At 41.4% G+C, this 14,798-nt stretch overlaps 1 protein-coding gene across 1 annotated transcript in view; it reads left to right on the top strand.

Annotated features, from left to right (window-relative positions):
- Positions 1–13,699, top strand: part of gabra2a (gamma-aminobutyric acid type A receptor subunit alpha2a) — a gene marked incomplete at its 3' end in the record, with an annotated part of 18,273 nt that extends 4,574 nt beyond the window's left edge. The window contains exons 4-7 of the mRNA XM_080750426.1: positions 393–496; positions 1,176–1,224; positions 8,486–8,688; positions 13,388–13,699. Coding sequence (XP_080606552.1) covers positions 393–496; positions 1,176–1,224; positions 8,486–8,688; positions 13,388–13,699 — 668 coding nt within the window. The remainder of the gene's footprint in view (positions 1–392; positions 497–1,175; positions 1,225–8,485; positions 8,689–13,387) is intronic.
- Between the last annotated feature and the right edge of the window lie 1,099 nt (positions 13,700–14,798).

The following is a 14,798-nucleotide window of genomic DNA, read 5'->3' as shown; positions in this document are numbered from 1 at the left end:
ATATTATTGCTGTTGGGAAGAAATATCATATCTCCTTTTTTTCTTCTTCTTCGTAAGTCCTACGTCATCGTTGAAGAGTGTCACACAAACATAGCGAAAATGGCTAATCTGCAAGCACACAATGCCAATTGGGTCGTTTGTGTGTGTATTTGAATCTCCAAGTTAAAGTGTATGCACCATGCAATTTACCTTGCAAAACTTCATGTCTCTAAAATTCCCCCTAAGTATTTTTAACATATATTTGAGTCAGATTTCTTTGAAAATACATTTTAGACTAATTAGATCAACTGCGGCCATTTTGGGTAAATAACATATCACATAAACAGTAGAAAAATCACTTTAAGTTCAGTGTTGAGTAAATGTACTTAGTTACTTTTTGCCCCTGTCTCCAGGTGAGTACACGGTGATGACGGCTCATTTCCACCTGAAGAGGAAGATCGGATACTTTGTCATCCAGACGTACCTACCCTGCATCATGACCGTTATACTGTCACAGGTTAGTATTATCACTAGTAAGACGCCTCAGGGCGACAAGCGCGCCACAGTGATGTGGACATCAGGGATCTCCATATATGGGCATAAAAGGGATTTTGTTCCGCTGGCATCACAGGGATCTCCATATCTCCATATATGGGCTGTAAGGGATTTGTTCCCCCTGGCATCACAGGGATCTCTCTAACAGGGCATCATTAATATATGACGTCAGGGAACTCCATATATGGACATAAAAGGTATTCTGTTAGTGTGACATCACAGTGAAGCCAGAGCATGATGTCAGAGAAGCAAACCCATAGACCGTAAAAATGTGTACACATCTTCACGCAAATAACAAGCTGTGACGTTTCTCATAGTAAACTGCGACCTTGTAAACTACGATCTTCGGTCGCAACAACTACCTGTACTTCTACTAATATTTTTTGGACTTTATTCCTTCCATCCATCTATCTTTCTTTAATTGGTTTTCTTTTTTTTCCCTTTTTTATCACTCACAATTTTATTTTCAGAAATTCCCCCCACCACAGTTTACACTTTACAGTTTAGGCATTTAGCAGACGCTCTTAATCCAGAGCGACCAACATACTGTACAGAAAACAAAGCAAAAAATAAATAAATAAAAACGCTAGTTTCATTTACATGAATGTATTCACTAATTCATTGTATTAATTATGTTACAGGTGTCCTTCTGGCTCAACAGAGAATCTGTCCCTGCCAGGACTGTGTTTGGTGAGAAAACAATATGACTTTAAATCAATATCACCATTGTTTCAATATTTCACATAGTGTCTGTGTGTGTGTGTGTGTGTGTGTGTGTGTGTGTGTGTGTGTGTGTGTGTGTGTGTGTGTGTGTGTGTGTGTGTGTGTGTGTGTGTGTGTGCGCGCGCGTGCGTGCGTGCGTGCGTGCGTGCGTGCGTGCGTGCGAACAGCCGTTAACACTTATGTTGCAATGATTTTTTTCCGGCCAATGTCCCGCGTTGCCATGGTTACCATAGACTTCCATGTAATTGTGCAAGTGTGTAAAAAGTGCACGCCCATGCCTAGATGATGCACCACGTGTGTAGATGCTGTTCACAGCTTTCAAACAAAAAAATCCGCTTGGAAATCCGTGCAGGCATTCATGATTTATCAGCCATTATGTTTTCTTCAGATGTAAACAAACATGGCTGCCATGTTTGAAAGAATGGGTTGGTATGTGGGTTAAACATGCAATTTCGCGATCGCGATCATGCCTAATACATTTCTGGAGGTCCAAAGAAAATTTTTGAAAAAAAGATTTTTGAAAAAAAAAAAAAAAAAAAAATTCAAAAACGGCCCAAACTCGGGAAACTCGGGGTTGGCACAGCACTAGTACCAATACAAACTCGGGAAACTCGGGGTTGGCACCATATGTGTTAAGCCGTCCGTTAAGGTTTTTTAACGGCCTTGGCATGGCTCTGAAGAACCAGTTTCGATTCTAGTTGGCACCTTAATTTTTTTCTGTACGCACACTCTCACCAGCTTAAAGTGTGTGTGCAGGTTTTTCAATCATTGAACCAATGAATGACAAGTATAAACCAGTAAGACTCCCTAATCGAAAAGATAAGCATGTATGCACACATTGGCCTTGGCAACCTCAGGGTGGCACTAGAAGAGGGGCATGTGAGAAATCAGGGGTGGAGGTTGTGGTTTGCCAGCCAAAGATTGTGTGTGCAAAGTTTGGCATGGATAGGGGCAACGGTGCCGGAGATAAGAGTAGGGCCAAAAGTGTGACTTGACGTGACGGACAGACGGAGGGACTGACAGACAGCCGGCGGAGGTTTTCATAGTAAATTGCGACCTGACGGAAGCAACAAGAGCTTGCAACTAAATTATAACATTGGATACAATTGAACACAGGTCGTTTTTCCCATTTCCTGAAAAGTACGAGTTTTGCGCATACAAGGTGTGCACATACGAACATCTCTCGTCAGTGACTTATATATTTGCAGTGCTTCACAAACTCTCCAAAATTAATCCATAATCTCGCCTTGATTGCAGTAGCGGTGAGGAAGTTTAATTTAATCTTTTAAGACATTAATCTTCTCTGCCATGAACCCGGCACAGGAAAGATGAGATGTGCAAATGCACTTCAGATTTCACACAAAGGTAACTGTACACGATGATGGCTGTACATACAGTAATAACCAAACTCTGAGGTCAGCTTTACATGCACATGTACTGCTGCCAGCAGGTACAGTACATGAGTGGGTCCCACGCACGCACGCACGCACGCACGCACACACACACGCACCCCATGGTTGTGTTCAGATACTTGTGTTTGTCAGACACATCATGTCTTCAACGTTTTCAGGCCAAGGATCCCTTAGTTGAGATAAAGATGAAGCAGGGACCCCCACAACCTTTTCATAGCTTTCATATAGTTTCATTGTTTAACAGCACAATCATCAGTGTATTTTGGATTCATGTCCATTTGACTTGACCTTTCACTCTGTACTTAGTCTGCTATTTTCACAAACCCCTTTGCCGAAAATAGCCGGTCTACAAGCTCACAACGCCTCGCAGCGCGAGTCGTTGTGAGCTTGTAGATCTGCTATTTTTGGTTACAGTTCTCAGAATATGGACATAGGGTTCAAGTTGTTAATATAACAAGGATTGGAAGATTTGGAGGACCGCCTGTAGTAACTCTGAGGACCCCATAGGGGTCCCGGACCCCCTGTTGAAGACCCCTGACATATGTAACTTCCCTCTTCCACCCAGGATTTGAACCTGGTTTCCTCCGCATGTGCTGACCATTGCTCGTACCATATAGGCTAAAGTTTGAAATAATGGTGATGCACAGTATAACTAATAACAATTATCTGTGAGAACTCAATATCGATACTCAAATAGGCTATATCACTTCATTAAGTCTAACATATGTCACTACATTTAGCATAAAGGTGCATAAACTGACATCTGTAATAATACTCTGGTGTATTATTACAATCCACCAAATCTGGAAATACATTTCACACTGAGACCAGGGGTTGACTAACACACAGGAAAACTTGGGATGCATTGCAAACTCTCCCTCTAGGCTCTTTAACCGTGTCAACAGTTGCTTTCACCATTGCAAATGCAGCGTTGCAAATGTTGTAGTCTTGTTTCCATCATTTTAGAATAATAATAATAATAGATACCTATTTCCTCCCGCAAGGGAAATTAAGTATTTTCAGCCCAACCCAGCTTATTTGCTGCCCACAAGGAGCGTGTGAGCAATGAGGGGTTAAGAGTCTTGCTCAGGGACACACATCGACATTGCTACCCTTAACTGGGACAACCAGGGGCTCTGGTTCCCCAGGCGAGCTCCCTTAAAAGAAGCCCTTAAAGAAGGAGGAGAAGCTGTCACAGATAAAAACTCTGCGTACAGTAAGTCAGGCTGAAAAGTCTTACACCATGTTAAAGTTGTGGATTTGATTCCTGTGAGAGTGTCAACGCGTTCATCAAAGTTATCTTTGTAGCTTCCGCACGGCAATTCCATCGGGTGTCACTGAGCGACGTGACAGTTCTACAGGGGTGTCGCACAAAATTCTGGGCCCTGGTGTGGTTACAAGGATTCACTGCGGGGCCCCTGTGCTTTAACTATTGAAAAATAGCAGATATACAAGCTCACAGCGCGGCACCGAGTGCCGCGCTGCAAGCTTGTAGATCTGCTATTTTTGAAAAATCATGAAAATCTTTGAATATTTCAAATCCTTCTGAGGTTTTTTTGAAAAACCCATGTTTCTATGTCAGTGGAGCTCAAACCTTTTCATGTGAAGGACCCCCAAAATGATATGTATTTGGCCACGGAACCCCATCTCAAAATATTGAGTTCCAGGGACCCCCCAGAAGCAACATTTTAGTTACAAATGTTCGCTTAAAAAATACATATATTCAAAGATTTGCACACATTTTCACGACTTTTCAAAAATAGCAGATCTACAAGCTCGCAGCGCGGCACTCGGTGCCGCGCTGTAAGCTTGTATATCTGCTATTTTTCAATAGCTAAAGTATAAAATAATTAAGGCCCCTCCACCACCTTGGGCCCTAGTAACTCAGTCCCACTTTCCTACCCCTTGTGACGCCCCTGCAGTTCTAGCCCCACCTGCACATTGTTCATTAGCTGTCATTCGCTCAAACACAGCGTGGCACTTTGCACTGCCTTCAATGGAACTCCTCAGCGTCTGAAGTGTCCCAAAGGCATTTCGGGAGCTGCCATACCTTGGCTCCAGAGGAAAAAAAATAACTCTACTTCTTAAAATGAATTCACGAATGTCTTTATGACTATCTGCGTTGATTATTCTGTTATTAAATTACTTTAAACTAACTACAGTCCAAATTAGAGCAAAATGATTGCTTTCACAAGGTATTATATTCTCCACAACACTTGTATCCCCCCCTATCTTGACAAATAGGTCAGCGTACAGGCACATTCTTTTCTAGTGTGGCAGTACTTGTGCCTGCAGTAAAATAACACTATCCACTGATAGTAATCATCTTCTTCATGCCTGTTGCTAATTATGGCAACATGACTGGTGTCATCAACGTGATAAGGTATGGCAACATGACACCAGTCATGTTGCCATACCTTAGCTTTTGCTGAACTGACGCCACTGATTAGAAACCATACTTACCGGTATGTTCAAAATGATGTGCATGACAATGACCATAGACAGTTTTGTTTAGGATCCAGAATGCAACAACCTTGCATAGTGGCAGCCCAATCATCAGTGGTGGAAAGTAACTACGATTATTTACTCAAGTACAGTTTACAGTTTAGGCATTTAGCAGACGCTTTTAATCCAAAGCGACTTACAATAAGCAGGTAATACATCAATATAATAAGCAAGATAATATGTCAGTACATCAACAACAATACAACAAATGCATAGGAATACAAATCTAGAATCAATAATAACATAGGTAGACCACGCACCTAATCAGTAAAAAATAACTTTTCTAAAACCTAAAAATGCTATTTAGCTTCATGTGTGGTCATTGAGGGAGGGGGAGTGTTACAGTAGTTAGAGGTGAGTCTTCAGTCCATGGCTGAAGCTAGGTGGAGTCTGAAGAGACTCAACTACTTCAAGTACTCTACTTGAGAAAAAATATTTATGTATTTTCTACTTCACTGTAGTATTTCCTATGTTCAATATGTTTACTTCCATTACAGATATTATACTCACTCTACTACAGTGAACACTTTAATTACAAGTTACTGTGTTACTGTAGATTTTGATTATTATTACAAAACACACAAACTACTTCAGCACTATAACTTTTGGCCAAGTGCAACCACAAAGTGCAACGATTTGTGGGATGTTCAGCATCCCTAACAGTACCATAATCAATTGAAAAAACCTTTTGTATCAATGTGTAGGGAGGTTTAGTGGTATTCTTTCATATACCGTAGGCCTATTGAACTGTCTATTTCTCATTAAAAAAGTGCTTGTTGTTTAGGAAGGATGGAAATTACCACCTGAGAATGAAATAATATGGGTAAATTGTACATTTCCTGAATCCTTAGGATTATGTCAGTATTCCAGTTGTTGTGTTCAGTAACTCAGATTTTTCTTGATGCCACAGAACTAAAAGAACATATACGGTATGGTTATTGGCTGTAATTGTGAAAAAAGAAAAAGAAAAAAATATACATAAGTTTGAAGAGCTCCAGTGACCACTATAGGCTAATTATCATACATACTCACAAAAGGGTTGAGCTCCAGTGACCACTATAGGCTAATTATCATACATACTCACAAAAGGGTTTGAATGAAAGCTCAAAGTGTCCCCTTAAAATTATACCACACATTGCAGTATGTCCTAAACATAAGCCAATGTGTCATGTATCTAGAAGGTTGACAGTACTTCATTAGACCCCCTGGTGTGGTTGTTATGAGCAATTATGCATTCTCTTTTTATTTGGGTTTTTAGCTGGAGGATGCCACCTCCTGGGTCAGATGTGCCTGAAATTGTGAAAAAAGAAAAAGAGTTTTAGTGACCACTGTAGGCTACTTATCATACATGTTCACAAAAGGGCTTGAATGAAAGCTCAAAGTGTCCCCTTAAAAATTATACCACACATTGCAGTATGTCCTAAACATAAGCCAATACCAAGATATGCACATGTGTCTAAAACACTTTCAATGGGGGATCAGACAAATATAATTTGTCATCACAGGTGGGGCCGTACCAATAGTGAAACTTTGGGTCTCGGCCCAAGGACTAATGGGAGAACGGGTAAAGGGAGTACATTCATTGTTTCATCTGAAATTATGAAAGCCACCTGCATCCTTAACTTCAGCTACAAGTGTTTTTTTATTTTTTTTTGCACTTTTTTTAGCCATTAAATGAATCATTTTGTTTTGAGACTCACTGTATAGCATTTCCTTGTAAACATCTTTTTGACTAAATCATTGTCAGGAGCGTTGCAGTTTCACCAGTTCTCTTGCGTTTCCTTGATTCTCAATGAGGTGCTTTAAATATCCCCGGTGTTCTTCTTCCCCTGCTGTGCGTCTCGGGGTATTTAGTTGCGCTGCCACGTTCCCTTTTCCAGCTGCCATCTGCCTGAGGCGTCGAGATGGTTCAGTCTGGTAGGATGTTCACGAAAATTATATATATATATATATATATATATATATATATATATATATTTCCCAGTGGTGCAGTGGTTTGAGTATTTACTGATGTTGTGCCTGCGTGCGTGTGTGCGTGCGTGTGTGCGTGCGTGCGTGCGTGCGTGCGCGTGCGTGTGCGTGTGTGTGTGTGTGCGCGCGGCGCATCCGTGTGTTCTATATTTGACCAAATCAGTCCCAGCGGAGGAAGTGCTGCTGCTGCTGCTGCTGCTGCTGTTGTTGTGGTTTGGAAAGTCATTTCCTGTAGTGTTTTGTGCACTTTAGAGCTCATCCATTATGAAGATCCTTGCTGTGTCCATGTTTCACCTTTTTCTTTGGAAACCGTGTATCGTCAAAAACGTTACTTTTCAGATGATGCAAAACAAATATACATGTTTATATACTTTAATAAAATGTGTTCCAATGTTGTTAATTTAGTAACAAGCTCTTGTTAATGCCTTTCATTGGTTCAAGATGTATTACAAAAAATAAACATAAAAATAAACTCATAAACTTAAAGGACAACTTTAGTTTTTTACAACAAGGGTTCATATTTTCGATTGTAATTAGAGAAAATAAAAGATGAGTGTTCAAATGTTTGGTAACACTTTGTGTAGTTATGAAGCATTATGAATGCATTATAATGCATTATGAATGCCTTCATAATGCATTATAAGTGTGCTTCATAGAACATGTTACCGATACCTTTACTTAACTGCGGGTCGACTCCGAGATCGACATTCTAACTAGGAGACTCTCTGCCGAGCAACTATAATCGACGTTTATATTAAAAGCATTTTTTTGCATTTCTTTTTAATATTTTCGGCGGAGGAAAGGGTCTTACCTGACTGATAGCATTGTAACGAGTGACTGTGAAATCTAAGGATGAGTTCATGCCGTCACCGGTTTTTCAGGGGTCCTCTGTGTGAAATGGCCTCTCCTAGCCGTTATTTTCAATACACACTACTGTCCATTCCGTCGGATTTTGACCCGGTTTGAAGTGTCTGTGGTGTAGATACATGTCCCATCATAATAATTACACCATCAAGCGCGCGTGTGGCGCACAGCGTCCCGCGCTATTCCACGCAAATGGTTAGCTCCAGGCCAATGTAAACGGCGCAGCAGAACACGTGATCACTCAAACCTTGAATAGCATAGAATATGTTGAAAAGCTTGTCGTTGGCGCTCTCTGGTGATATATTAAATCCAACACAGCCTCTAGGCATTCAAAGCCCCCTTTTAATCCTGTAATGTTGAACTGAAAATTAATGATATTCCTGGCAGTATTAGCGCACATCCATATTTTGGGTTCGCAGGGAATGGGTTAAATAAAATAAAAAAATAAATTACTTTTTTCCCACCCCTGTCTCCAGGCGTGACCACGGTGCTCACCATGACCACTCTGAGCATCAGCGCCCGCAACTCTCTGCCCAAGGTGGCGTACGCCACGGCCATGGACTGGTTCATCGCCGTGTGCTACGCCTTCGTCTTCTCCGCGCTCATCGAGTTCGCCACCGTCAACTACTTCACCAAGCGAGGCTGGGCCTGGGACGGCAAGACCGTGGTCAACGACAAGGTACAGGTACACCAGGTTCTGGTTCAGGTTTTTTTTAGATCTTTATATGTGTGTTTTAACCCATTTAGGCCTAGAATTTTTTAGAAATGATGTATTCTCTTAGTATTTGTTTGTTTTCTCTTGGAGGCTGCCACCTTGTGGTGAAAAGTGTCAGTTAAAAAACACAGATACTAAGTATGTCACAGTATCAACTCCTCCCCTATTTACCATTCACCCAACACTGTGGGGTGTGGCTATATCAGCTGGGTCACCACCCATGCCATCCATGCATACTTAATGAACTGGGGGTGTGGCCACATAAGAACCCAATTCTAACTCTTTCTGTATACTTTTTTGGAAAAAATCTTCCTCCTAGTATAATCATAATACCTGATAATCATGTTTTATAGGGGGGGGGGAAATCATGGCACCACCTCTTTAACCAGTGAAAAATAGCAGATATACAAGCTCACAGCGCGGCACCGAGTGCCGCGCTGTGAGCTTGTAGATTGAAAAATTGTGAAAATTAGAATTGTGACCCGATTCTATAAGTGTCTTTTGAATCCTTCTAAGATTTTTTGAAAAACCCTATGTTTCTATGTCAGCAATCTGGCCAGCCATCGTCAAAGAAAAGGTCCTTTTCACTTAACTTGAGCTCAGTTAGTCTGTTCTTTTGAGAGACTACTATGTCAGTGGTTCTCAAACCTTTTCATGTGAAGGACCCCCAAAATGACATGTATTTGGCCACGGACCCCCATCTCAAAATATCTAGTTCCAGGGACCTCCCCAGAAGCAAAATTTGAGTTACAAACGTTCGCTTTGAAAATACATATATTCAAAGATTTGCACACATTTTCACGATTTTTTTTCAAAAATAGCAGATCTACAAGCTCGCAGCGCGGCACTCGGTGCCGCACTGTGAGCTTGTAGATCTGCTATTTTTCACTGGTTAAAGCATTCAATAATTCTAGGCCTGAATGCTATTTAGGCCTGAACGCAAATCTGTGTCACTAGATTTAGAACCATTTTAAACATTGTTTTAAGCTTTAACTATTAAAAAAAAAATTACAGATCTACAAGCCCACAGCGAGCTTGTAGATCTGCTATTTTAGAAGAATCGTGAACATTTGTGCAAGTCTTTGAATATTGTTGCAGCGAATTGGACGTGTTTTATTGCAATGCATTTATTCTATGTAAAGGTGCTTCTGTGAGGTTGCTATGACGACTGATGAGACCTGGGCATAGGCTGGGAGTCAACCAATAGCGGGGCACAGTCTACATTAGGGTGTCACTGGGGCACAGCTGCCAGGGATTGGCAATCACAGTGGGAAGCCACATATTTTTTCAACCATCTGTGCGTGCCTTTGTTTTTGTTTGTTTTCAGTTGTTTTGAGTTATTTTCCGTTTATTTCTAGTTGCCAGTTAGAAGTTTGATTTACAGTTTAACACCCGGCTTTTGTTCATGCTGTCATCATCTTCTGGCTTCAAAATAAACCCTTTAAATGCACTCAAGACCTGCTGTGCTGTCAACTGCACCACAATAACACGCTGGAAAGAGCTTGGAGATTACCATATCCCTCACTGGCAAGTTTTTGTTGTCCAATTGCCTTTACAAATATTTTTGAGCCAGATTCTATAAATGTCTTCTAAATAAGTGGTTCTCAAGCTTTTTCATGTCAAGGAGCCCCAAAATGCACATGTATTTGAAATTTACATCTCAAAATATGTTGTTCCAGGGACCCCCCAGCAAATATCTGAATTACAAGCGTTCGCTTTTAAAAAAGATACACTGTATACAAAGACTTGCAAAATGAAAATCACGATTTTTCAAAAATAGCAGATCTACAAGCTCGCAAAAAGTTCCGAAAAGTGAGTTCATTTGTCTCTGGACGTCGGCATCATCATCCAGGGAAGGGTGTGATTGTAGGTGAGGGTGAACGCAACAACCCAACTGGTAGATGGTGCATTGGACCGATGCAAACACAATGTGAAGTAACATCAAAGGTGTTACACCCTCCCCTACAACCACACCCTCCCCTGGATGATGATGCGTACGTCCAGAGACAAATTAAATCACTTTTCTGAGCCTAATTATTCAAAAAAATACAGATCACAGAAAAAAAACACTGAATGTTGAATATTTAATTTTTTGGGTGTAATTAATCTCGCCTACCAGGCTTTCTGGGGGAAAGCCTGGTGTTCGTTCACAACAGTCCGTTTGGTTTCCGCCTAGTCTGGGATCACTTCACTTTTCGGGTTTGTAACCGGTCTGGAGCGGAAACCCCAAAACGTCACGTTGTAGTACTCAAAGGACTACAATTTGCCGGAAAGATCAAACCGGATTCAGTTTTAACCCAAAATATTCCCCTGCGCTCAAGGACATACTTTTAGGGCCTACCTAATAAACTCCTCGATGCGGAGTAGTTTTGCTTTTGAAAAATTCGTTTGGTATATACATCTTTTAGTCCAACTTTTAGCGACCGGCAAGACCACACTAGGCTACTCGAGCATTTTAATAGGGATTGGGGAAACAAACGGTGGGAACCAAATCAAAGCGACGCCGCTTCTTCTAGTGGTTTCCGCACTTTAGGCGGAAACCAAACGGTCTGTTGTGAACGAACACCAGGCTCTCTCCCGGGAGAAAGCCTGGTAGGCGAGGTTAGTTTCCGCCTAAAGCGCGGAAACCACTAGAAGAAGCGGCGTCGCTTTGATTTGGTTCCCCCCGTTTGTTTCCCCAATCCCTTTTAAAATGCTCGAGTAGCCTAGTGTAGTCTTGCCAGTCGCTAATAGTTGGACTAAAAGATGCATATACCAAACAAATTTTTCAAAAGCAAAACTACGCCGCATCAAGGAGTTTATTAGGTAGGCCCTAAAAGTATGTCCTTGAGCGCAGGGGAATATTTTGTGTTAAAACTGAATCCGGTTTGATAGTTCCGGCAAAATGTAGTCCTTTGAGTACTACAACATGACGTGTTGTGGTTTCCGCTCCAGACCGGTTACAACCCCGAAAAGTGAAGTGATCCCAGACTAGAGGCATGTTTTCACTACAGTTCCGGAATTTTTCCTGCAAAATAATTAGCATAATCATTTTCAACTTGCCGGGAGTTTTGTTTTTTGGGTGTTTTCACATGAGCAAAAATGCTGGCATCGCCATAAAATACATCGTTTTCACTACTAAACCGTCACGGAATGAAAATCCGTGTTGCCAGACTTTGCGAGAGAAATAAGCAACCAGGTGTACGAAAATAAGCCCCAAAAAGTGATATTATCTAGGCCACAAAAGCAATTTAAAACTATAAGCATCGCCACATCAGCTACTTGACAATTACCGATCTAAAAGATCACAACAAATAAAAAGCAGCCAGAAACGATCAATACATACAAGCAACTTTACGGAAATCAAGACCATAGTCGCTTATAATTAGCAAACATGGCAACCAGTGCTTACCACACCGTCTGCGTCTGGACGCTTGGTCGCTTGCTAAAGCAGCAGCGAGTCACGTCTGTTCGTCTCTCCTTTTCTCTCTCACCAATGGATTTAACAAGTTACAAGAAATATTCTTCATGAAACAACACATGTGAACCTTATGTGTGTCACATAAGGTTCAGAAAGGATCGCTTATGCAACGTGTTGCACATGTGGGATTGTGGGCTTGTTTTTTTTTCTTCATGCGTCACCGATGGATGCTGGTCATCCACTCGCTCGCTGCTCAGTAAAACACTTTACGACGAGAAACTATTAACTAATGATGCCGCTCTTTGAGTTGGTAGCTTCCAACTTTCATCACAGCATAGGCCAAATGAGCGCATTGTGTCTCACTCAGACAAAAAATAGGCTATAGCACCGTAAAAAAAGTTGGTAAAGATTCCAGCTTTTATCACATTACGAGCGCATCGCGCTCCTGTCTCCAGAGCGGACTTGTATCAAAACCCACACAGCTTAATTACAAATAGGCTATAGAATAAACCATGCGTTGATCTAGCATTAAGCTTGCATTTCTCGACGTCTGTCTTCTGTGTTTGGCTGGCTTACATAACATTCGAATGCAATATGGATTCTGAAGCTTTCAATCCCAATTACAATGCTTTAACTGTTAATATTGGCTCCTTGCGTGCACCTGCTTGTCCGAAAAAAGTAAAAATCACGGTATGCCGTTTTCACTGTGGGGATATTTCTATTCTGCCGGGACTTTAGGCAAAAATTACTAGGTATTTTCCCGTCACGTTTGGGACACCAAAACTCACGGAAGACAAAATAAGTGGCCGTTTTCACATGGCGTGAATTTCAAAATTGCCGTCATTTTGGAAAAAACTTCCAGAAGTTTGACTCAGTAAAAACGGGGCTTAGGTGTAATTGAGGTCAGGAAACATGAAAAAAGCCTACCGTATTTTCCGGACTATAATGCGCACTTAAAAGCCTTTAATTTTCTCAAAAAACTACAGTGCGCCTTATAGTCCAGTGTGCCTTATATATGGATCATTCATTGACATTGACATTCCCTTTAGCACAGCTCCATCTGTTGGATGCATAACGCAACGGTAGCGTCTATTATGTGCGCCTTATATTCCGGTGCGCCTTATATATGAAAACAGTTCGAAAATAGACCATTCATTGACAGTGCGCCTTATAGTCCGGTGCGCCTTATAGTCCGGAAAATACGGTATTTTTTTCCCCACAAGACCTTTAAGTGTTTAAAAATGTGTTGTTCTCTCCGTGCAGAAGAAGGAGGCGTCGGTGGTGAAGAAGAACAACGCCTACGCCGTGGCTGTGGCCAACTACTCCCCCAACCTGGCCAACAAGAACTCCACGCTGCCCACCGTCTCCAAGGCAACGGGAGGGGGAGGGGGAGGAGGCGGGGCCAAGGAGCAGCAGCAGCCGCAGCAGAGCAAGAAGACCTTCAACAGCGTGAGCAAGATCGACCGCATGTCCCGCATCATGTTCCCCGTGCTGTTCGGAGGATTCAACCTGGTGTACTGGGCCACCTACCTGAACCGAGAGCCCGTCATCAAGGACATGGTGCCCTCCCAGTGAATGCCACAAGAGGCCGCCATCGCCTCCTGGTTTTTTGGTGAATTTCTTATTAGGTTTTCTTTTTTCGTTTAGATTTTTTAAAGATTTTTTATTTATTTTTTATTTATTTTTTTGGTTTAAGTTTACTTTTATATTTTTGAACCCATTTAAGACCCGAGTTCATGTCAAGGACCTCGCACAATGATACATAATTGGCTGCTCTGAAGTAAAGATTTGAGTCAAAACATTTTGCTTAATAAAAATATAAACACAAAAATTACACCGATACTTTGCCGGTTTTAATGGGTTAAAGTGGGCTTACTAGTTTAAATTAGTTTATATTTTGTGGACGTACCCCGCATTTTCTTCTTTTTTTTTCTCAAAAATATCATAATTATTTTAACTGGGGACACCCCCACCCTGACGAGCACTAAGAGTTGAGGCGTTACTTTTTGTAACACGGTTTTATTGTTGCGAGGCTTTGTGAGCATGTAGATCGTCTATTTTCACAATTTCTGCCGCCAATATTTGACTATTTGGCAATTTTTTTAAATTTTAGAGGTATTAAGAAGTCCTTAAATTGTCACCTTAGAAATGAGCAGATACCCTCAATACACTTAAACTTTATGTTGGTTTGTTAACTGTTGAGTGAGAAAACAACGTTGCACACGTCTGGGGATCCCGACCCACAGGTTGAGAACCAGTGGTTTTACCAGACCACTGGATTGGCCTTGGTAAATTAACCCACTGAGACCCAAGGCCCATTCTACAAATGGTTCTCACACTTTGAATATTTTTTCTAAATTGTTCATAAAATAGTAGCACGGCACCAAGTGACGCACTGTGAGCTTGTACATCTCCTATTTTTGAATAGCCATCTCTAAAAATAGTGGCACCAAAGGCTCTTAATAGAGCGACACACGGCCATACAATGGTGTACAGTATGTGTAAACTCGTGCTTTTTTGCACTGACCAATGGAGACTTTTGTTTGGCTCCGCACTATTAATTTAACTCATTGATTGCCAAGGCCCGAGTTTCCCGAGTTTTTCCCCGATGTCTCTGACGGCCCAGGCCCGAGTTATTATCATATTTATAAAATGTATTAAAAGAATAATTGCC

Source organism: Nannobrachium achirus (genome assembly GCF_963921795.1).
Source record: "Nannobrachium achirus genome assembly, chromosome: 20".
In the NCBI taxonomy this organism is placed as follows: domain Eukaryota; kingdom Metazoa; phylum Chordata; class Actinopteri; order Myctophiformes; family Myctophidae; genus Nannobrachium; species Nannobrachium achirus.
The sequence above is the reverse complement of the archived record's forward strand: the minus strand, read 5'-3'. Positions and strand labels throughout refer to the sequence as shown.